Genomic DNA, 24,462 nt, shown 5'->3' on the forward strand with positions numbered 1-24,462 from the left:
CAAAAAAGCTCTTTGTTTTCCTCAAAATATATTTTCAAGCATGGGGCCCTGAGACTGGCAGGCTCCAGAGCAGCTCCAGGAGATGATTTTGAGCAGAGCAGTGAAGTCTCACGTGGGCTTTAATAGGCTCACTCCCTAGTATAGAGAAGAGACTGATTGGAAGCAGGGAGGAAAGGAGGAAGTGGTTGAGGTGGTGAAGAAATGGGGCTCTAGATATTTTGAAAGTTGAGTGAGCATAAGAGCATTTGTCGGTGGATTGGATATGATGAGGAGAGAATAAATTTGCTATTTTCTGAGATTGGAAGAAGCAAATTTTGAATGTGTCAAGGTTCAGGCTTACTAGACAGTCGAGTAGAAGTGTTGAGCAGGCAGTTGAATATAGGAGTTTGGATTTCAGCGGAGAGGGTCAGGCTGGAATGTCTTCTACCAGTGTGTGTGTTGGATTGTTCTAATTAAAAAAAAAAAAGTGATAGCATTTAGCCTCTATTCCAATAAATTTAACTTTTATGATCTCAAAAAGAGTGCTGTATTCTTCATTTTACAAAATCATTAAAATTGCCTTCCAAGAATGTTATGTGATTGAGAATGTACTCTTCAAGCGACAGTAAAAATGTAAATCTCATTCTGCCCGTAGCAGAACAATATCTACAAGTTTTTAAAATCTAGTTCTTTGTAAAGGAAACCAACTTTGGTTTAATTAACGAGGTTCATGTTGCTTACCGTATTAAAAGAATGTTTTCAGTATCAATTACTTTGACATCTGAGGGTCTCTGTAATACGTTGCTCTTACTACAGAATTGGTACTAAGATGTTTTTGCTGAAGTTTTATTTTCCTTTCTAACTCAGTCCTGATGCTTGCAGTAAAGGACCTTTTAGAATGTTGCGTGGACTGTTTACTGTGACTTAAAAGAAAGCCTTCTGAGCTTTTTTGTAGTATGAGGGCTTTTATAAACAGACTGCTGTAACACCTGTGAATGTCATCTGCCTTTGTTTATAGAATTAAGGTGATGCTCAGGTAAGCCTGTGGTGCATGCATAGGTTCCTGAGGGGTTTCTTCCATCGAACTTGTTGGAATTTGGAATACAGTTGAAAAGCATAATTAAAAATTGAAGAAATTAGTACCCAGGGAAAGGTATTCATTCTTCCCCCAACACAGGCATAAATCCTTCCAAGTTGTCGGGAGGAGTGCTGTGGCCTGTTTTAGTTCTACATTGGTTTACTAAGTTCCTTTTAAAGCCCTGAGGGATTTGGTACTTGAAGAGGATAAAGTACCTAGAGACGGCCCACGCTCCCTCTTCCCAAATACAGATGCCTAGGAGCGTGGTTATAGGAGGAGTCCAGGCTTCATGAAAATATGATTTAAAGTAAATCTGGTGCCCAATCGAAACAAAAAAACCTATTGCTGTCAAGTAGATTGTGACTCGTAGTGACTCTATGGGACAGAGTAGAACTGCCCCTTAGAGTTTCCAGGGAGTGCCTGGTGGATCTGAACTGCCGACCTCTTGGTTAGCAGCCAAACTCTCAACCACTACGCCACCAGGGTTTCCAGTAGCTTAAGACATTTTGGAATGTTTAATTCCAACAGGGGTAGTTTGTCCCTTCTGTGGTCTCTCTCATTTGGTCACTACACACAGCCCTTTTCTATGGGAATAGAGAGGGGCACAGAATGTGGGTCTCTGCGAGGGGGCAGGAAGATGCCTGGGCTCCTCGTTGGTGGACGTGGCTCTGGAAGGAACCTTGTTCTAACCTGCTCATCTTTAGAAGAGGAAACTGAGACCCAGAGGGTTAAGGCAAATCCTCACAGCTTAATCAGACCAGATATTTTTTTTATTTTCGAGAACAGTAACTGATTTAGTAAGCTCTTATGTTCAACACAAAAAGCATATATGTTTTGGAAGATTGATAATGAGTGCTTATTTTAAGAAAAGAGATACATATAATTTAAATTTTCAATTCTGTTTGAACTGTAAATGAGATTATTTTGAATGATTTTGAGGTCTTCCATTTTATTAGTAAGCAGACATTTTTATTTTTTATAGACTAGAAAAATAAGGCATTTTCGTGGCTTTCATTCTCTTCACAACTATCATCCCCCGTTCTCACCCCAGTAAGAATAAATAACTACAAAGGTGAAAGCAAAAACTTCAAATTTTTAATTCTAAATAAATTTACACTTAAAGTAGAAAATAGTACAGAGATTAATATTAATAATTTAAAGACTACAATTTATAGTCCAATAATCGGACTAGGAGATTAACACTGATGCGGTACTGTTGACTCACGTACAGATTTTACTCAGATTTCACCAGTTTTCCTGCTGATGTCTTTTGTGGTTCAGGCTCCAATCCAGGAGCCCACGTTGCACTTGGTAGTGATGGTTCTTTACTTTCCTCCAGTCTGTGGCGGCTTCTCATTCTTTCATAACCTTGACATTTTGGAAGCATACTGGTCAGTTATTTTGTAGAATATTCTTCAGTTTGAGTTTGTCTCATGTTTTTTCGTGATTTTACTGAGGTTACTCACTTTTAGCAGGAACATCGGGGAAGTGATGGGCTCTTCTCGGTGCATCATACTGTACAGGACCTGTGTCGTCTTATTGGTAGCAGTAACTTTGATTATGTGGTTAAGGTGGTGTTGGCAGAATTTCTCTACTATATAATCTCTTTTTTCCCTTGTTAATTAATAGTCTTATGGGGAGATAACCTTGATAGTATACCCTGCTTCTCATCCTACTTTTGCCCACTAATTTTAGCATCCATTGGGTGGTTCTTAACCTGCAGTGGCTGTTAGTGTGGTGTTTTCCTTATGGTGATTTTCTAAAAGTCTCCATCTTCCCTTGTACATCCATGAGTTGGCATTCTCCTGTAAGGAAGAGCTGCTTCTTCTCCCCCCTGTGTTATTTATGCAGTTATTTATGTTGGTATGGTCTCACGGGTTGTCATCCATTACAGTATAAATGAGAAAGGTCGCCTACCTCAATTAGATAATTGGTTTTTACTCACTCTATAAAAAACGCTTTTTCCCTCTGCTTTCCTAATGGCCTATTTTAGCTTCTTTGTAAACCAGCAGTGACCATTTATTCATTCAGGATTGTCATTTTGCTAGGAGTCCAGGCCTAGAGTTTACCCACAGAACTGCCTCCGTCAGCATGGAGTGAAAGAGCTGTGCGAAGACTTTCTTGTAGTCACTGTTAAAATTGGGAGTATTTTGGGCTGCAGTTATAACATGGCCAGCAGTGACGCAGAAGCTGGTTTGTTCCATTTTCTTATTTTCCATCCTCTGATAACCACCTTTTCGAATGGATTTTAAGTGCTTCTGATTCTAGGAAGTGCTTATGAAACCTTAAATAAAGCTGGCAGCACTGTTCTTTAATCTCCTAGCATCAATTTCCACTCTGTAAATTGGACATTATAGTCTATCCTCCTTCAGATTCTGAGGAGGGTAAGAAGATGTTTTGAAGTATGTTAGCATGATGTTCATATGTTAAAAAAATTATGTAGTTTTTGTGGCTTTATTTTTAAAGAGTTGGGAGTCAGTGACTTCATGCTTACTATAATACTGTTTTTATATAGGGAACTCAATATGATTGATATTGCATTTTGTATTAAAGTACGTTCTCCCCTTCTAGTGAGAATATCTTATCTTTTGATAAGTATTTATTGTAGAACAAAATTCTTATCGTGATGAAAGCTTAACAGTCCCTGTAAATCCTTCTGCCAGAGGTGACTGCTGTTGATAGCTGTTTTATCTTTTCTGACTTCTAGGTGTCTATATAAAAATACAAACACTGTATAGCTTGTTACATAACCTGTGAAAGAACCATTCCAGGAAGATACAGCTTACTATTAAATACCTTCCGTGATAGAAAACTGCCGAGGAGAACGATCATGGAAGGGTAGTTAAAATTTTTACAAGGTCTTTGCCATTTCATATTATTAATGTGAAATCTAGCAACAGTTTTCCACAATTGTTCATTTTGGCAATTTAAAAGAAGGTTATAATGTTGACTTCAATTTTGTAGTTTTTCTTTTTTGTACTTACAGTTCTGAAGTACAAAATGCAATTTACTCAGAAATAAGGTCCATCTAGAGAATTACTGAGAGTTAGCTTGATTTTTTTTTTTCTTGCCGGTTAAAAGCAGTTGCCTTGAATTAAATCAGATTTAATTTATTCTATTGTTAGAGTAAGCAAAACATATTCCACTAAATAGTGCATGCTCTCTAGTAACCTTTGAAGTTTATTTGCTTTCTGTACTTTGTAGAGCTGGCTCTTAAAATGAGCACAGTGAAGTTATATTATTCCCTGGGTTTTGCTCCGCACGGAGTACCTAAAACTTTTCTCCTGTGTTTAGTAATCCTGAATTAGAGGCTTTTTTTTTTTTTTTACAGAACAGATCTTGGATAACCTAAGTACATGAGGGCACATAACAGCCACCTCTTTGTATAGTGGCAGTTGTCCTTCAGTTACAGATAAAAACCGAACCAGCTGCGGTGGAGTCGGTTCCAACTCAAGGCATCCCCATATGTGTCAGAGTGGAACTGTACTCCCTAGGGTTTTCAGTGGCTGATTTTTCAGAAGCAGATCTCCAGGACTTTCTTTCAAACCTCCAGGCGTTCTTTCGCAGCTGAGCGCATTAAGCATTTGCATCACCCGGGGACTTCTCATTTACAGATGGTTGTTGTTAGGAGCCGTCTAGCCAGTACCGACTCAGAGTGACCGTGTACAACAGAATGAAACACTGCCTGGTCCCGTGCCGTCCCTCATGAACATTGTTATACTTAGGCCCATTGTTGCAGTCACCGTGTCAGTCCAGCTCCTTGAGGGCCTTCCTCTCTTTCCCTGACTCTCTGTTCTACCAAGCATGATGTCTTTTTCCAGGGACTGGAGATAAACACATCCATAGTATATGAGATGAAGTCTCACCGTCCTTGCTTCTAAGGAGCATTCTGGCTGTACTCCCGAGACAGATTTGTTCATTCTTTATTGTTTTAGATTTAATGAGAATTATGTAAATTATTGCTGTTGTGTGCCCAGGAGTTGATGCCAACTCATAGCGGCCCAATATGACAGAGTAGAACTGTCCCATAGGGTTTCCTAGGTTGTGATGCAGTGGTTAAGTGCTCAGCAGCTAACCAAAAGGTCAGTGGTACAAACCTACCAGCTGCTCCCTGGGAGAAAGATGGAGCAGTCTCCTTTCCTAAAGATCACAGCTTGGAAACCCTGTGAGGCAGTTCTGGTCTGTCCTCACAGGGTTATTATGAGTTGGAATTGACTCCACAGGAACTTGTTCATCTTTACAGGAATAGACCACCAGGTCTTTCCTCCCATGGAGCCACTGAGTGGGTTGCAATATATATGCCGTATTATTTATGAAGCATTCTTATGCTTCATAAATGAACACCTGTCAACCCACCACTTAGGAAAGAGCATTGCCCATACCCCGTTGCGTGTTTCTATAATATTGTGGCTATAATTACATCAACTTGGTAGGGTAACATTAACAAAAGCTCCAATGGCTAGGACTTAGGAATAGAAAAGTTTTGGACACAAACTTTTTAAAACATGTGGGAAAATAATGAGGTTCTTGCATACTAAGGTTGAGTCATTCAATAAACAGCTATAATTATGTGAGGCACAGGCACAGAGAGGGACAGTTAACTTCTAGAATTGGAATCAGACCTGTTCTGACTTGCCAGTTAAATAAGACATGAGGAAGTGCTAGTGGTTTCCTGGTTAGAAAGGGTTAGTACTCAGCTGGTTAACTCAACAAATGAATGAGAATAAATTCCTTGAAGAGCCTTCTTAGTTGTCTTTTCATTATCATTAGTACTGTCTTGTATATAATGTGTGTTGTGTTATTAAACTGAGTGGTATGTCTTAGAGGCAGTGGAAGAATTATGGTAGGATGACTTACTTTAATTTTAAGAAAAGAAGAATTTATAGTCATATTGTTGGTTCTTTTACCACACGCATTCCTCCCTGTCATTAGAAAAAAGCTTAAAGTTTCCCTCCTCCATGACTTTTCTTGATGCAGTGCAGGCACCACGGTGGATGAAACCTGCTTTTGTGCAACCACTGTATAATCCATGCCTCTTCTGTTGCCCTCATACCCGGAGTACCTTATTTGTTTCTGTATCTTCCATATTAGACGTAGTTCCTTGAGAGCTGGAATCACAGCTTGTTTAATTTTAATGCCCTAGCACCTAGCTCATTCCTTCCTCCAGTCATCCACCCATTGTCCCTCCAGTTCACCAAGTATTTTATTGAGGACCTACTATGTTCCTAACCAAAGGGTCAGCAGTTCAAATCTGCCAGGCACTCCTTGGAAACTATGGGGCAGTTCTACTCTGTCCTGTAGGGTCGCTATGACTCAGAATCGACTCTATGGCACTGTTTTTTTTTTTTTTTTCCCCCCACTGGTACTGTGTTCTAGGCACTGTTGTAGGAGCTGAGGATACAATGGGTGATAGAATCTCATGGAACCTTTCATCTGGGTGAGATAAAGATAACTAACCAAAGAGTCACAGAACTACTAATAGAAGTACATCTTAAGTGGTAAATATATCTTTTCTTCCATTTTCACCATCTAACTGTATGTATGGAGGTTATTGGTTTCTGTATATTTATATTTTTTTAAATCTAGTCATTTTACCTGAATTTTCTTACCATTTATAATTGATTCTTTTGGTTTTTTGAAGTTTGATAAATTTGTTAACCTGGTAAATCATGGTCTCCCTCCCCCCTTGATCTATTGTATTAGTATGGCTACTTATAATAATAATAAAAAAATTAGATTTTTTAAATATTGAACTAGTCTTGTGTTGTGGTATAAATTCCACTTTGTCTTGGTGTATTTTTCTTTTAATGTGCTGGTGGATTTTATTTATTTAGGATGCTCACATCTATATTTTTAAGCAAATTTTATCTGTAGTTTTTTTTAAGCTGTTGTTAGGTTTTGATGTGTGTTATGCTAACTTTATAACAGGAATCAGGCAATTCCTAAAGAGAAAATTTAAATGATAATAAATTAATACTGAAAGTGCTTTTACATAGAGACCTGGACTAAAAGTGTATGTATCATTTTTCGATAGACTTTATTTTTAGGGCATTTTGAGATTTACAGAAAAATGACGCAGAAAGTACAGAGTTTTGATCTGCTGCCTCTCCCCCCGCACAGTTTGTCCTATTATTAACATTTTTCATTCCTGTGGTACATTTGTAACGGTTGACGAACTAACATTCATGTATTATTATTAAGTAAAGTCCACATTTTAGATTAAAACCTGTTGCTGTCGAGTTGCTGTCAAGTCAGTTGGGACTCATGGCGACCGTATAGGGCAGAGTAGAACTGCCCTATAGGGTTTCCAAGGAGCGCCTGGTGGATTCCAACTGCTGACCTTTTGGTTAGCAGCCAAACTCTTAACCACCATGCCACCAGAGCTCCATATTTTATATTAGGGTTCACTTTTTCTATTGTACAGTCCCAGGAGTTTTGACAAGCATCATACAGAATAGTCTCGGTGCCCTAAAAATGCTCTTTGTCTGTTTATCCCTTACAGGTATAGTTTTAATTTTCTAATACCCTGTGGTGAATTACTTGCTGTAATCATGTCAATTATGTAAACAGTGATTTATTTTTAAATTATGACATGGCAGTTGGAAACTTGCTGCCATATGCTAACTTAAGATAAACATTAATTTCATACTGGATATATTAGAAAAGATTTTATTATAAAACTAGAAGTATAAAAAAAGAACTTTAAGAAAGAATGAAGTCTGGCTCCTATAATGTGGTCAAATCTAAGTTACCTTCTTTTGATTTTTGTTGATTTCATTTGCTATTCAGAGATTAGCATTTGGTAAGCTTTGACAAGCAAATTGTTACTTAAGAGAGAAAATTTGTCATAACATGAATATTGTCATCCCTGAAGTAGAAAATGTACTATAGTGCAGTATTTTCGCTGACTAAAACTTCTAACTGGGTAAGAACACCTTTGATAATATGCCTCTCTGCTGTGTTGGATTTCATTTAACTGAAACTGATTTGAATAACTAGTTAGAGTGTGCATTCACATTAAATAATTCTTTAATATCAATAGATTGGAATTTCACATTGGAAGATGTGCAGAACACATTTAAAGAATGAAAGGACACCAGCTGTCCCTCAAGCAGGGTATAATCTCCAGGACGGATGGACAGTTACACAGGCGTTCAGCTGATTTTAATAACAAGAACCCTTGTTAGACGTTGTGTTCCAGTGGGCAGGAGTCTTTTCTCTAGCACATAGTAAAAGGATAATAAATAATTCTTGAAAGATTTAATCCATCTCCTTGTATAGAACTTAGTTAACTAAAATAGAATTCCCTGTGTTTCATATCAGAAGTTCATTTATATCGGGCACTGTACTGGAGTTTTGTGTGTGTATGTGTTTAACAGGTACTAACGTTAGGTATCTCTACTTTGTGATAGTTCATTCACTAGCCCTTAGAGTTTTAATCTCTGTTCTTCTCTTTCCCTTGAAACCTCTCTGGTCACCAGTAGCTTAGTGGTCAAATCCAAAGTGCCCTCTTTTGATCTTTCCCTTCCTTTTGTGTAGTGTATGACACTGTTCTCGTCACCTTGTCTTTGGAACTGTCATTTCCTAGTTTCTATTACACCTCTCTTCCCTGGTTTTCCTACCTACCTCCGTTTCTTCTTAGCTGGGGTCGTCTTTTCCTGCTAGGTATCACTTTTCCTAGGATGTATTCAGTCCTCCCTCTTCACCATGTCCTCTCTAAGACCTCTTTCCTGTTCACATAGCTTTAGCCACTAAATTTATGTATCAGACTCAGATTTCTGCTAAACTTGCCGTCTGTCTATTGGCCATCTCTTTTTGGGTATTCCAAAGGCACCTAAAATATAACAAAGTGGTTCAGTTTCAACTCATTCAGACAGACAAATTCTTAGGAGAGTTATTTTACTGAAGCTGTCATTTTGAATGACTGGCTTCATTTAGGCATGGAAAAATTAGGTAAAACAACAGGCCTGTATCGTGGTGGTTAAAAGTGCAGGTAACGAAGTTAGTTGTGATAAGGTATGTTGTTTGATTGGCATATGTTTGATTTCTAGTAGAAATTATTTAAGGCTACTAGTCCTGTTAAATCTGGGCTTAATCCAGTGAAAGACAGGTCAACGATTTTTTATTGACCTATTTAAAATTAATGATTTTATTTTAGTTTTAACACTTTATTATTGAAATCTTCCCTACCCTCTTTTTTAATATATAATCTTTCCTGGACTAGCAAGAATATTTTTTTGTCTAACACATTTAAAATTTTTACTTTTAACAGAAATTAGCAGAGTACGGAAAGACATGTACAATGACACATTAAATGGCAGTACAGAGAAAAGGAGCGCAGAATTGCCTGACGCGGTGGGACCTATTGTTCAGTTACAAGAGAAACTTTATGTGCCTGTAAAAGAATACCCAGATGTAAGTATATTCTGTTGTTTTATTCAATTTTCTTCTGCTTTACATACTTTGGAAAGAGGTGTATCTGGTGGCAAATACTTAAATGTTGTCAGTTGTTTTTGTTTTTTTTTTTTAATTTCATGGGAGGGGCTGAGGGTGTGACTAATGGCATGGATAATTAAAAAAAATTCTTTCTAAATGTTCCCATTTGAATGCTGCTGTGTCATTTCTGGACGTGTCTGTGGTGAAGAGTGTTCAGGATTTCACACACTGGGGTTGAGAGTTGTGGGAAGAGCTTTGGCCTAAATGTCCCGAAACATCAAGTACGACGCCTTGCTCTGTCCTTATTCTGACCTCTGAGGAGCCACAGCATCCTTGTGTGTGACGGGAGGGTGTTGGACTGTCTAACAGCCAAGGTTCCTTCCAGCTCTAAACTTTCTGTGAGAACCACTGTTTGTGATCTCTAATTTTTTTTTTCTTAGTCCACTGTCCAGCTATTCCCTATAATCATTGTGTTGGGAACAGTCTCCTTACTGTATGCCAGTTAATTTCTAAGTAAACCCAGACTCCGCCCTTGGTTACAAAGCCCTGCATGACATGGCTCGTTTCTGTCGCTCTGACTGCATCTTCAGTGATTTCCCTCTTCCTTGCTACTCTGTGGTCGCGTTGGCCTTCTTTTAGCTCTTAGAATGAGTCAAGTCTGTTCTCCGTCTCGGGACCTTTAATGTTAGCTGTGTGCCCCGGTCTCTACTGGTTGGCTGCTTCTTGTCATTACAATTTTAGCTTAAATGTCACTTCAGAGAGGACTCCCCTATTTTATCTAAAAGCCATCTAGTTATACTCATTGTTTCACATAATTCTTATTTCTCTGCCGTAGCACTTATTATCTGGTGTTCTTATTGTTTATTTGCTTACTTTTCTATTCTAACAAAATGTAAGGTACTTAACAGCAAGAGCCTTGTCTCTGTTATTCATTGCTGTATGCCTGTGTGTGTGTAATACTGGCATGTGATGGGCATTCAGTATTTAATTATTGAATAAATAAAGAGAAAGCGGTAACTGTTTCAGAGGACTCTTCTGAAAGCAAACAGCTGTCATACGTGTCAGAGGTATGATACGTGCTCTAAGATTCATGGATTGTCTGGGCAGTAAACAGTCTGGAGATGGGAAATAAATGTCTTAATGGCTGAGAGCTTTACTATTTCACAAACTGTATTTTGGGTGAAAGTAAGCACAGCAAAACAGGCTTCCATCCAACACTTTGTGCACGTAACGTTCAGTGACTTCGGCTGCGTTCTCAGGATTTCCGTTTCGGTCACTCCACTCTCGTTAGTTTATCTCCCTGCCCCCCAAACTTCTCATCTGTGCTTTAGAGTAACTGTTGTCCATTGGTCTCATATGGATAATTTCTTTAAAAAGCACAGTTCGCAGGGGTGAAGTTCTTTACTTGTTGAGCTAACCTACTCTTTAGTTCAGAGGTGCTTTCAGGAGACAGTTTCTGTTCATGGTTTAAGTAATATCTCAGGGCCGTAGTCTCAGGGATTCATCCTAGTCTTAGTGAGTCCAGTAGTTCTGGATTCTTTGAGAATTTGAGGTTATGTTCTACATTTTTTCCCCCACTTTCTATCAGGTTCCATCCATTGTGACCCTGTGGTAGCCAGGTACTATCTAGCTCTTCTGGTCTCAAGGTAGAGGATGTCATGGTTCATGGAGACAAATAGCTCTATCTGATGTTTTTTGTAAAGAACTGATATATTTATAAATATTTTTGGTTGTAAATATACAAACAGTTCTGAATAATGTAGGCAAAAAAGGGGAGTGAGTTGGATGATTGCAGAGTAGTACAGAGGGTTACAGGAATAGCTAGAGAATAGAGACCTTAGGTAAGACAGGAACCAGGGCATCTCTGTGAGCCTCAGCAGCAGGCATTTGTAGAACTTCTCCGTAGAGTGCGTTGCTCATAACATAACGTGACATCAGTGGTTTCCAGGCTTTATCTTCAAATTTCAGATTCTTAGGAGAGAGAATGTGCTTTGGGCCAGTCTGGTGTGCCTGGTTACCAAACATAACATTGACATGACCACTATGGGCCTTTCTTGGTTGTAGGATGAGTCCCAGAGATGGGATATTATTGTGATTTGGGCAGTTGTCCCAATTGGTGACTTCTATTATTTGGTGCAGAAACCCTGGTGGGGTAGTGGTAAAGTGCTATGGCTGCTAACCAAAGGGTCGGCAGTTCGAATCTGCCAGGCGCTCCTTGGAAACTGTGGGGCATTTCTACTCTGTCCTATAAGGTCGCTATGAGTCAGAATCGACTCAGCGGCGCTGGGTTTGGTTTTTGGTTTTGGTACTGTTTGGTGTTTGAGTATCCCTTTAAGGGTATGAACCTTCTCAGCTGCCTGATTAAACCCTAAAGGTTCAGCAGTAGTCATTAATGTAGAATATTTAAAACTTTAAGACCTCATTAGAGAATGTAACCTTGATCTGTCTGGTCTCCATCTCTTAAAAAAATTTTAATCCAGGGAAGGGATATTTATACTGCATAATTTATAAGGCATGTGTTTCACACAGTCTTCTAAATGAGAGGGAAGGCCTTTTCCAGCCAGGATCCAGGCGTGCCTTTTCCCTGGATCGCCTTTCTTCTTGTACCAGTTGTGACTCATTGCCGTGATGGGCCATTGTTGCTAATGGATGTGTGGGCGTAGCACTGTCGAGATTGATGTTCTCCAGATGTGGTCCCTGGACCAGCAGTATCCACACCTCCTGAGAAGCTAACTGGAAATAAGCCCCAACCCAGACTTAGCGAAGTGGAGATTCTGGGGTGAGGCCCAGCAACCTACCTTCCAACAATCCCTTCAGGTGATGTTGATGCATGCCGAAGTCTGAGGATCACTGCCCGTGGTGGGTTTGGTTTTTATCCTCAGAACAAACAGGTGAATAAGTGATCACATACAGGGTTACTGTGCCATTGTCGTAGAGCCCGATAGAGTGGTGAGCTAAGCAGTGTCTTTGCTCTCATGGAGTTGGCCTCCAGTGCAGAGACGTACACAGACACATGAGTGTATACTTTGAGGTGGCAGTCGGTGCTATGAAGAACAGTAATGTGGGGTAAGCAGATAAGTGGTGACCTGTGTGGGTGAGAGAGAGAGAGAGCGCGCAATCAGGGAAAGACTCTCTTCTGAGAGGATGGGAATGCACAGCCATGATGAGAAGTGGCAAGGAGAGAGGCACAGAAACTGTGGGGAGGGCGTCCAGGCAGAGTGAAGGCCAAGTGCAGTGATGAGGCAGCATGTGCTTGGGAACAGGGGGATGCTGGCATGTGTGTGGTGAGGTGTGACGTTAGAGGGTTGCCAGAGGGGCCCTCCCATGGAGGGCCTGCAGACACCTTCAGCATTTTGGATATGATTCTGACTGAAACGGGAAGCGGCTCTGGTGTTTTGAGCAGAGGAGTGACCCAAGGGCTGCTGCGGAGTATAGGCTGTGGGCAGTGTGGAGCAGGGAGCCCTCTAAGGAGGCAGCACTTGGTGACCTGAATAAGGGTTGGAGTCATGGGGGAGTTAAGAAATGATTGCATCCTGTATAGATTTTGAAGTGAGAGCTAATAGGATCCACTGATAGCTTGGATATGGGGTGTGAGAGAAAGCCAAGGGTGGTCCAAGGTGTCTGAGCAGTTGAAATAATGGAATTGCTCTTTACTGAGAGAGAAGAGACTGAGGGAGGGGAGGAGTAGGTTTTGGGGAGGGGAACTCAGCACTTCTGGTTTAGAGGTGCTGAGTCTGAAATACCTGTCAAACATCCAGACGTGGAGATGTGAAGTAGCAGTTGGAAATAGAGTTTTGGATACCTCTTTTGGTGGCCAAAAGGTTATAATTCAGAGGAGGAGAGAAGTAGGTAGAAAACAATTTTGGCCCTCCAGATAATTTAATACCTTGATTTTAAATGTCTTTTAAAAGAATTTGTAAAGCAGAATTGGGATCTGTACATAGTTTTTGAGTTTTTTTGTTTTTTCCTTTTGGGCTATTGATACATATCAGGTGACTCCTGGCTGGCTCTGTTACTTGTTCTGTGACTCTGGCCAAATGGCCATTTCTGGTCCTCAGTTGCTTCATCTCTGCAATGGGGATATCACATCTCTCACAGACCCGGGAAGAGCAAATGAGTTAATATGTGTAAAGCACTTGGAAAAATGTCTTTATGCTGCCTAAGTGTTACTAAGGTATAGCTCCGTGAGGGAAGGGGCTTTTGTCCATTTGGTGCAGTGCTGTATTCCTGGTGTCTACAATTTGTTGTTGTTGTTGTTGTGGTCAAGTCCATTCTTACAGAAACCCCAAGTTACAGAGTAGAACTGCTTCCTAGGGTTTTCTTGGCTGTGATCTGAACAGAAGCAGATTGCCAGGCCTTTCTTCTGCCAACCTGCAGGTTAGCAGTCTAGCACAAACTGTTCGCACCACCCCAGGACTAGTGTCTCCTAAATTGTAGATGCGCAGTCAGTATTCGTTGAGCATATTTATTGGAAAGCCTCACTCTTTCAAATATTGCTAATTTTTTTTAAAAACCTGTTGTCTCTTGTATTTGCAGATAGCTTCTTTTTAGAAGTTATTGTTGAGTTGTAGGCAGAGGTTTGGATTCGGCCTGTCTAGCTGTGGGACTGATGGGAGAAAAGGCCCAAGATTCAGTGTTTGAAACGTGGTAGTGCCGTACTGTGACTTCAGACTGTTTTTGAACCATTTGCTTTAATGATGGGCGGTAAAAGATAGTAGGGGCAGCCTGGTTAGGTACAGTGGTTAAGAGCTCGATGGCTGACCAAAAGATTGGCAGTTCAGATGCACCAGCCGCTCCTTGGAAACCCTGTGGGGCAGTTCTACTGTGTCCTGTGAGTCAGAATCGACTGACTAGCAACTTTTTTTTTTTCTTTGGCTTAGGAGCAGCCTATTGAAAAATTTTACAAAATTCTTACTAATACTTACCTTTCAATAAAACAAACTTTTATTGCATATCCTAGAGGTGGAAATATAAATTTAGTTGAGAAAACTATTTGATACAGTCAAGATAGTGGGTTTTTGGGCCAGATAGGCCTGGGTTTTGAATTCTGGCTTCCCCTCTGACTGGCTGTATTTGTCAACAGTTGCCCCGGTAATGCTCCATAATAAGCCACCCTAAAGCACAGCAGTTTAAAACAATAAGCATTTATTTCAGTGCTCATGGATCTGTATGATATCTGAGCTTCTGCTGATGGAGACTGAGCCTAGGCTGCTCTCCTGGCTTCATGTGGAGTCCAGATCTCTGTCTGCGTCCTTTCTGGGGCCCAGGCTGAAGCGGCAGCAGCAGCTTGGAGCATGCTTTTCTCATGGCAGATAACTGGAGTGCTGGAGCCCCATCGCATAAGCACGTGTCAGGCGTCAGCTGACATTCCATTAGCCCAGCCCTTCTCAACAGAGGGCGATTTTGCCCACCTGGGACGTTTGGCAATGTCTGGGAATATTTTTGTTTGTCAAAACTGGGGTGGGGGTTGAGTACTATTGGCATTTAGTATGCAGAGGCCAGGGGTGCTGCTAAATGTCCTATGGTACACAGGACAGCGCCCTCCAAAAAAAAAGAATTATCTAGCCCAAAATGTCAGTAGTGCCCATGTTGAGAAACCCTGCCTTTAGCCATATCAAGTTGCACGTCCTTAGTGAGAAGGGAACTGGAATAACTATTTGCCGAAAAGTGATTGAGACTATCACGTTGTTTTGAGCAGATGCTAACTTTCTAGGATCTGTTTCTTCAACTATGAAATTATAAGGTCCGCCTCGTACAGTCGTTGGGAGGAATAAAGATAAATGGGTGGTGCCTGAGGTAGGAGACATGCAGTAAATGGTAGCTGATGATTCTTGTTATCATGAAGGGGGGAAGAAACCCGTTCTTAAGGGAGCCCACAGCCTTGTATGAAAAATAAAAGATACTGCATTAAATCATTTAGAACTATTTGTCATGTTTTCACAAAATAATAGACATGAATAAGGAGTAAACTTATTTTAGGCCATCAAATGAGTAACATGGCTGGCTTCGTTATTAGGACTTACTTGAATCCTTTGAGATCTTATAAGTGGTGTCTGAATGGAGTTGACTCGGGTACAGTTGAAGATGTAATGTTTCACATGTAGTTGTTAGGTGCCATCCAGTCGGTTCCGACTCATAGCATAGCGACCCTACGCACAACAGAATGAAACACTGCCCGGTCCTGCGCCATCCTTACGGTCATTGTTATGCTTGAGCTCATTTTTGCAGCCACTGTGTCAATCCACCTCGTTGAGGGTCTTCCTCTTTTCCGCTGACCCTGTACTCTGCCAAGCATGATGTCCTTCTCCAGGGACTGATCCCTCCTGACAACATGTCCAAAGTATGTAAGACGCAGTCTTGCCATCCTTGCCTCTGAGGAGCATTCTGGTTGTACTTCTCCCAAGACAGTTCTACGTGAGTCAGTAGTAATTTTGTCATTAATTTTCTCTATTTTACAATTTGGGGGTTGAGAAACTTGCATAGATCTGCCATACTGGTAGGTGGCAGCTCCAGTATTGACAAGGCCTAGCTGTTAGGGACGTCAGTTGTCCTGCGTGTACACGAACAGGTTAGAGTGTTAAACCGTCTGCTCTGGACACGGCGCGATGAGGAACCTGGAGTGAGGCTTTTCAGAGACTTCATATGACCGTAACTCTGACTTTATAATATTTTTAAAATGGGTTTTAATTTTGAATAACAACCTTGAAAGGTATCTGTTGGGTCCAGGCCATCGTAATGACACATTTTGTCAGAGATTTGTAAGATGGAAGAATGCCTCTTGAAGTTTTTTCCCAGCTGGTCGGGTCCTACGCTGGTGACTATAATTAATAGCATAGGTTTATGATGCTCTCCACAGTGCAGTCTTTGGTGTCTCAGGCTGACCTGTATTAACAGTGGAGTGTGAGCTGTAAGTTCTCTTTGTGAGTTTAATTTTCCTGAGTTTGCAGATAAAAGTGAGCTCGTCATAGTTTCAGAATTACAGGATCGTTGGGTGATTTTCTTCTGTTTTTCAAGGTTGTCATTGCAGATCGGCTGCTGAGCTGGTGTTTGTCCCGGGTGGGTTACGAGAAGACAGTGTCAGTGCAGTCAGTTAACCTTCCCTCAGGCCTTTGTTTATTTGACTGGTGTGGCTTTCTTACTACGTTGAAGGAATAAATAAAGTGTCTTCAAGTGTCTTCACGTAAACTACTTTCAGTTTTGTTGTTCTGAATGACAAATGGACCGTAAATAAAAATTTAATGATCTACAAAGTCTCCTTTTTCAATGCCCAGGTTAAGCCATGCGTTCTGCCTGCGCACGAACTCAATTATGGCTGAAAATACAATGTTTTGGGGATGAGATCTGTGTAACTCTCTTTGATCATTAATACAGGAAGTTAATTAGAGATAAGTTAATTTTAGTAAGTGTGAGTATGTATGTGTGTGTATGTATATATATAAGGTGGAATTGTGAAATGTGTCAAGTTACATATTTACAAGTGAAGAGTTTTTCATTTAGCAGTATGATTTGATAGTGTTTAATTCATCTTTATAAGTGGGGGAATTGTTACTGTTGATGTAGAAGTACACACAGCCAAATCAATTTAGTCACAGTCAGTTTCTTGGCTTTCGTTTTTTTTGTTCTTGGTTTTGAAATTTCCTTTTTCTTTACTCTGCAAGGATATATGAGGGCTTGCAGTTTACCAAATATTTAATAGGCTTCATATGGTTTGGATACACTGAATTCCTTAGGATGTTAATAGATATTAATCCAAAAAAAGGTTCCAGGACAGTTTGAAAGCAATACATTTTGTCTAACTCAGGTTTTTTCAGGGTTTAACAACTTTTTAAAATAATAAGACTTCTCAGAGTCTAAAAGATGTGAATGCTTTCTGTGTTAAGTAATATATTTTAATATTTAAAAGGAACTAGTGTTCAGAATCAACTCGACGGCACTGGGTTAGTGTTCAGAAGATCAAAGATGGAGTTTTTTTTTGAGAGAAGAATTATTTCTTACAAGCAAATGTTGCCCAGGCTCAATTGAGATAGAAAGTTTTCTCAGTGGTTTATCTTACTCATAAAGAGTTTGTTAGGATCTGCTCTGTTAAAATTGTTGTTATGAAGGACTTATGGATCAGTTGGATATTGAATCACAGATGTCCCACCTCTGTACCTCTGAGATTCTCTGAAATAGACAAAGGAATAGAATATAAAAATTTGGGCTTTAACCTGCTTTTCTAAGGAAAAAACATCTATTTGCCATTGAATTGATTCTTACTCGGAGACCCCACGTGTGTCAGAGTAGAACTGTGTTCCACAGAGTTTTCAATAGCTGATTTTTCAGAAGTAGGTCACCAGGCCTTTCTCCTGAGGCACATCTGTGTGGACTTGAACTTCTAACCTTTCGGTTAGGAGCCAGGCTCATAACTGTTCGCACCACCCAGGGGCATCTTTTCTAGGAAAAGCTGCTGTCCATATTCCAGGAACATTAAGATGTTTCTGGTAGACATTAAAAGAAAGCACGAGGTGCTGATCTGCTGTCGGCCTGTCTGAGAGAGCGGCATCTCTTGGCACTGGTTGAAGCAGTCAGTAACACAATCTTCGTATCCTAACCATCTTCCTGCCCCCATCCCCATTGGCAGATGGAATGGCTGTGAAGCAGTAGTCAAGATTTGTACCGCGTGAACTTAACTTCCCACCTTAGTGACCTAAGTTTGTTTTGTGAGTGAATGGACTCATTTATGCCTTTTCATTTGATTTTGTCTGAGCAGAGAACCCCCTTAGTTTTTAACAAAATGTGACTTAACTGTACCATAAGAACGTTGAAATTGACATAGCTTTTCAACAGGTAGCCTTTGCACTAAATTTTGGGAAAGCATGTTCAGTGTCTGAATAAGCCCAGCCCCTTGAAACAGAATGGTTCATAAATTGGGGACTTGCTGGAATCTAATTTTGACTATCATAGAAAACTGCTTTTCCCAAGTCGAAGATCATCTTTATCAATGACATCCTACCTGTCATGAACTTAGTTATCTCCATGCTTCATATTAGTAGGGTGCTTCTTTGTTTATTATTTGGTAATGGATCCATTAAGCTCAAGATTGTATGTTGTATTCTTTGGGGTTATAGGACAGTGATTGTTTTGATGAGTTTCTTGCCTTTTTATTTATAAGTTTGCCATTTTAAAGACAGTAAAACAAAAGTAAAAGCAAAATTTGAAAAGTAATTAGAAACATGAAGGCTAAAACAAAAATCTGAATACAAAACAGCAGAACTTTTATATCATTTATTTAAAAAATGTGTGTGGCCTGTGCTAGGCAACTGGGCATGGTAGCTGGACATAGGAATATGAAAAGACAGTCCTTGCTCTCATGGTACTAGTTAAAGAAATAACCCTGGGATGCAACAATGAGGGCCTGCTGAACTAAGATAATGGCAGTTGAAATGAAGAGACAGATTAAAGAAATACTTAAATAATGAATGCCATTAAGATTTCTTGGTCTATTATATGTGTGGGCTAAGAATGCATGTAGGTGAATGGTGGTACCATTTGTTGGGAAGAGAACACACAGAAGTAGGAGAAGGTTTTATAATTCAATATTGTAGAAGAACCAAGAGTAAGAGATGGTAAACATACTGTCTTTTTTAACAGGATGTAATTAATTACTAAAAGCCAGTGTAAGCTGAAGTATTCCTAGTAATATACGAACATTACACCAGGCAGTATAAAGAACAGTTTTCAGAAGATCAAATATGGCTAGAATTTGTGCCAAAAAAGGCAAGTCATTTTCAAGATCCGAATGAATACTTTTGGAACAGTGTATGAGGCTTATTATATTTATACAGCAAAACTTAAGAAATCAGCTCAGTCACCTTAGAAGAGCCCTAGACAGCATTGTGGTCAGAAGTACGCATTTTAGCTCCCAGGTGATTCTCGTCAGCACAGTCTTGATTCAAATAATCCTGTTCTTTTCTTTCTCACTTTCTTAAAGTTGCACATATTTGCTCTTGAGAATTATGCTGATGAAGTGATATCACATAATTGTTTTCATTCTTAGGAAAGGTTCAGTGAAGGTAAAAGGATGCATGGGATGGTCGTTAAGCAATGATCCTGTCATTAAAAGACAGATGAAAATACTGAGAAGGCAAGATGGGGTTCTCCAAAAAGTGCTGTAGTAATGTTAGGTCTTGAAATGTAGGTGAGAAAGAAATTATAAAAATACATTTGGATCCATTCTGAAAGTAAACTTAAATGTGAAGAGAGTTTTATGAACTTTATATATACTGAACATTTTGAATGATTAAGAGAATTGAGAAAACTAAACATTTGTTTCCAGGGTGACCAGGCTGTGTCTGAGGCTTGAGAAGAGAGGCAGCATACTGTGTTGGCGAGTGCCTGAGCTCTCCCCTTAACCTGAGCGTTCTAGAATTTGGTCACGTTATGTAACCTCTCACTTACTAAACGCAGGTGAAAATGGTAAGCCTTAACTTACAGTGTTGTTGTGGCAGTTAAGTGATGCATGTATGTGAAGTGCCTAGCACAGAAGCCGGCTCAGACTTGAACACCTAACAAGATGTACTTTAGCATACTTAACACCCCAGAAAGTAACAGCTTTGCACTCGTGATATTTTCACATTGAATGGAAGGTGAAACCAATAATTGCTTTCTGTTTGTGGCATCATTGAGTTGACCATTTGGAAGTTACCCACGAGATCAGTCAGGCTGGCTTACCTTTTGAGAAGTTTCGAATTGTATGAGACTTCCTGTGCTGTGTTGTGCTGAGGAAAAACTTAGTATTTAGTGATTGAACTTTTCACTGTGACAGAGAAAAAACCACTATAGGATTTCCGTGAACGCTTCTAAGCAGTGTTATCCAGCAGTGTGAACAAACACTGGGTTTTCTGTGTGCTGTATAAGATCAGGAGCTGGTTCCTGCCTTCAGGAGATGGCAAGAGATATGCAGCTCCTTGCAGACGTGCTGCTGAGAGCTCTAAGAGGTACGCTCAGAGCCCAGCTGTGAGGAGAAAGCCCCTGTCTCCAGGATCCAGAGACACAGGACACGCAGACCAGGGGACGGTGGGCGGGGCCCTGTACTGGGATGAGGAGGAATTCGACATGTCTGCTGGGAAGGTGTCACAGGGGAGAAAAACTAAAAGTACATGCTGTCTTTACCCCACTGCACCCCATTGCCGGCGAATGGATTCTGACTCATAGGGACCCTGTAGGACAGAGTAGAACTGCCCCATAGGGTTTCCAAGGATGCCGTCTTTAGGCAGCAGCAAATCGCTTATGTGGCTGGAACACATAAGAGTAAGCTAGAGTAATAGCAAACGTAAAGGCTTCAAAAGCAAGTTAAGTTCTTTTAAAGGGCCTTGTGTGTAAGGGTTTGGACTCTGCGCTATCGTGAATATTGTCATCTGCTTGTGTCATAAAACCCTTGTTGGCTTTCATGTTGTTGTTGTTGTTGTTTTAATTGGTTAAAAATTTATTTTTCTAATTGTTATTTGGAGCCCTGATAGTGTAGTGGTTATTAAAGTGCTCGGTTACTGACCAAAAGATTTTCGGTTCAAACCCAGCAGCTGTGCTTTGTGGAAGATGTGGTAGTCTGCTTCCGTAAAGACTACAGCCTTGGAAACCCAGTGAGGCAGTTCTGCTCTGTCTTACAGGGGTCTCTGAGAGTCGGAATCGACTCGATGGCCGTGGGTTTTAGTTTTCGGTTTTTAGTTGTTATTTAGCTTCTGGCAGTACAGTCATCAATCCTGGTCACCTGAGTTTGTTCTAAATAGTTTCAGTTATATCTACAGAGAATGGGGATTCGCCATAAGTAGTAGTTGTTGGGCACTGTTGGGCTGATACGGTATCCAAGTTCACATGCCACAGAATTCTTACTTTGGTTATAATTGATAACTAATTTTTCTCCTAGCTGCTTGTGTTAATGCCTTTTGTTACATAATCTTGATGTTATGGCACCAACAAAAGATGTTTATAACGGCTAATCCGTGAAGGCTTTGCCAGATGGTTCCTATGATTGCTATGCAGTGTAAACCAGCTCTTTCTCCAGGAGACTTCTTGGCCACTTATCTAGAATTAACATGAAGGTAGAAAAACGGATAAGACATTTGCCTCCTCAGACAGCACAAGACATTTTGGTATGCTTGTTTTACTTTTTCAATTAAGAAACCTAGTTGTACTGATAAGTAGTCATGCCTCTTCTCTCACGTTACACACTTGCATGAGATAGGCTCTCTGGTGTCCAGGTGGTCCATTGTTTGTCTCCTGCTTAGTGAAGGACTTAATTGACAAGTACACATATACGTAAGGGTGTGTTTTGTACCTACTCTGTGGCAGTTCCGCACTGTCCTGAAAGGTCCTTAAAGAGTCGGAATCAACTTGGTGGCAATGTGTTTGTTTTTGTTTTTGTTTTGGTTAATGTAATTTAGCATAATTTAGTGGTATAATGTAAAGTTTGTAAGGTATCTAATGAAAACCACCTTAGAAATTCTATATACAGCATTTAAGAACAAATTATCATATCAGCCTTTTGTGTAAACAGCAATCCAAAGAAGTATGTATTCTTTTTAAAATTGTCTTTCCAAAATTTTAAGCAGAGACTGCTCTTTAATACTTTTTAGAAGTGTTTCAGTGGAATGTTTTTGGAAATACAATTTTTTTTATTAGTTATCAGTTTTGATAGTGTGTCACAAGAGGTTTTATATCCAATTGTAGAATTCTTAAAAGATTGAAGAAAGGTTTGCCATATTATTTTACATTTGTCATTGGGAGAAATCTATCATTTCTGTTTAAAATGAAGTGAGCATCAACAGATATCATTAGACATGGGTTATTGTTAAACCTCTTCCTTAGAAATTAACATGCCACTTCGCGGAATTATAATTGATTGAGCTGCAGAGAACGTCTGTACTTAACTGTAGGGTTAATGAATTTTTTTTCCCCTTTTTTCTTTTTCTTTTCCTTTCTTTTGGCCTTTAGGGTTGTACTTAGCCCAGGCTATTTGAAATGATTTTCTTTGAAAGTGTCGTGACATTGTTTTAATTGAAGGAGGCTGAAGAACTGGCGTGATAAATCAACACAGAATGAATTTTAATGTAAGGCAAACGATATTAACTTGGAAATTGGTTGCAGTAGACAAAGCAGCTGCCATGATTGATTTTTTTTTCATTCTCCGCTCACAACGTTTTGAGAAGGATGACCTTGACAGTTCCGGTTGGGTTGGAACCCCAGCGGTGTGCACTTTAACTTCTTGAGCTGTTGTTTGTGGGTGCTTAGTGTAAAAAAAAAAAAAAAAAAAAAATTTTTTTTTTTTTTTTTTAGTGTAGTGGAGATTAGTTCATTTTTAAGGTCAGAAAATTGTATGTCAGAGGCCTAATGTTTTTTGCTTTTGACTGGTTTAAAAACTTTATTTAGTAACAATAATTGTGAGGATTAATTAGCTGTAGTGGAAGCCTTTTTGTATATAATCTTGATGCTGTGGCTCCAGCTAAGGAGTTGTAACATGTGGAAAGGATTAAAAAAAAAAAGAAAAGCACTAAAAACCAGTTGCTTTTGGGTCAGTCCTGACTTACAGCAACCTCATGTGTCAAAGTAGACCTGTGCTTCACTGGGTTTTCAGTGGTTGTTTTTTTGGGAAGTAGATTGCCAGGCCTTTATTCCAAGACACTTCTGGGTGGACTCGAACCTCCAGCCTTTCAGTTAGCAGCTGAATGCACTGTTTGTACCACCTCGGGACTCTGTGAAAAGGACAGAATGTACCTGTCCTAGTCACCTAGTGCTGCTATAAGAGAAATACACAAGTTGATGGTTTTAACAAAGAGAAATTTATTTCCTCACGGTAAAGTAGGCTGAAAGTCCCGATTCAGGGCGTCAGCTCCAGGGGAAGGCTTTCTGTGTGGTTCTGGAGGAAGGTCCTTCTCATCAGTCTTCCCCTGGACTAGGAGCATCTCCATGCATGAACCCCAGGTCCAAAAGATGTGCTTTGTTTCTGGCATTCCTTTTTTGGTGGTAAGAGTCCCCCAGTCTCTCTGTTTGCTTCTCTCTTTTACATGCCAGAAGACACAATCCAATTTTATAGATTTGAGTTCTGCCTCATCAACATAACTGCCGCCTAGCCCCCCTCATTAACATCACAAGCAGGATTTACAACACATAGGAAAATCCCATCAGATGACAGAATGGTGGACAGTCACACAGCACTGGGAATCAAGGCCCAGCCAAGTTGATACACGCATCTTTGAGGGACACAGTTCAATCCATGACAGTGCCAGAAAGAGTGTCTTGTGTGTCATGAAGTGTTTGCTAGCCAGCTTTAAAAAGGATGCAGATCAAAAACAGTTTAACTTGTTACTTAATTGAAGTGCTAAAGTTCCTTCATTCTTGACAAAACTTTTTCTAGACATTCTTTTTCATATTTGCGATCTATAACCTATCTCCAGTATGTGAGTTGCTTTGGAAAAGGATTTGTATAGCACACAACTATCACCATGATACAGCTGGGAAGGCTGCTTATTTTAGAAAGTAGACAAGGTGACAGATAAAGGCATTCTCATAGACTTTTTAAGAGCTGGAAGAATTTCGTCTTCTTTTTTTTTTTTTTTATCCCTAGCATCTCTCTTACCGAAAAATGCCAAGCTAAACAAAATTGGTGAAGAATGAGATGGTGCAATCCTTGTCTCTATTCAGGTGTGTTTTGGGGGGAAATAAAGGACCTTTTATATCATAAATGACTAAATAGGGTAAGTTAGGAATTGGCAGAAAAGTGGGAAGAGCTAGCTGAAAGTAGGGCTAGGCAGGTTGATAGACTTCCAGTGATATTTTTTCTGTTTCCTTTTTTCCCTTCCTTAGACCCATATTCCAATATATTTTTACTTTATAATCTCTGAAATTATTAGTTATAGATGGATATAAGGAAGTCATGTGGCATAAGTGGGCTAAGGGTTCCAGTTAAAATGCAAAGATGGCCAGATGGATAGAGA

General features: G+C 39.9%; 1 protein-coding gene across 8 annotated transcripts in view; it reads left to right on the top strand.

Moving 5' to 3' along the window:
• Window positions 1–24,462, top strand: part of QKI (QKI, KH domain containing RNA binding) — a 154,554-nt gene that overhangs the window by 25,465 nt on the left and 104,627 nt on the right. For all 8 annotated transcript variants that reach the window (XR_007513132.1, XM_049853293.1, XM_049853370.1 and 5 more), the window contains exon 2: window positions 9,330–9,472. Coding sequence is in view for 7 of the 8 variants with exons in the window: in XM_049853293.1 (XP_049709250.1) it covers window positions 9,330–9,472 (143 nt within the window). In the remaining variant the exon portion in view is untranslated. The remainder of the gene's footprint in view (window positions 1–9,329; window positions 9,473–24,462) is intronic.

This window comes from Elephas maximus, chromosome 1 (genome assembly GCF_024166365.1).
Source record: "Elephas maximus indicus isolate mEleMax1 chromosome 1, mEleMax1 primary haplotype, whole genome shotgun sequence".
NCBI classification, from domain to species: Eukaryota; Metazoa; Chordata; class Mammalia; order Proboscidea; family Elephantidae; genus Elephas; species Elephas maximus.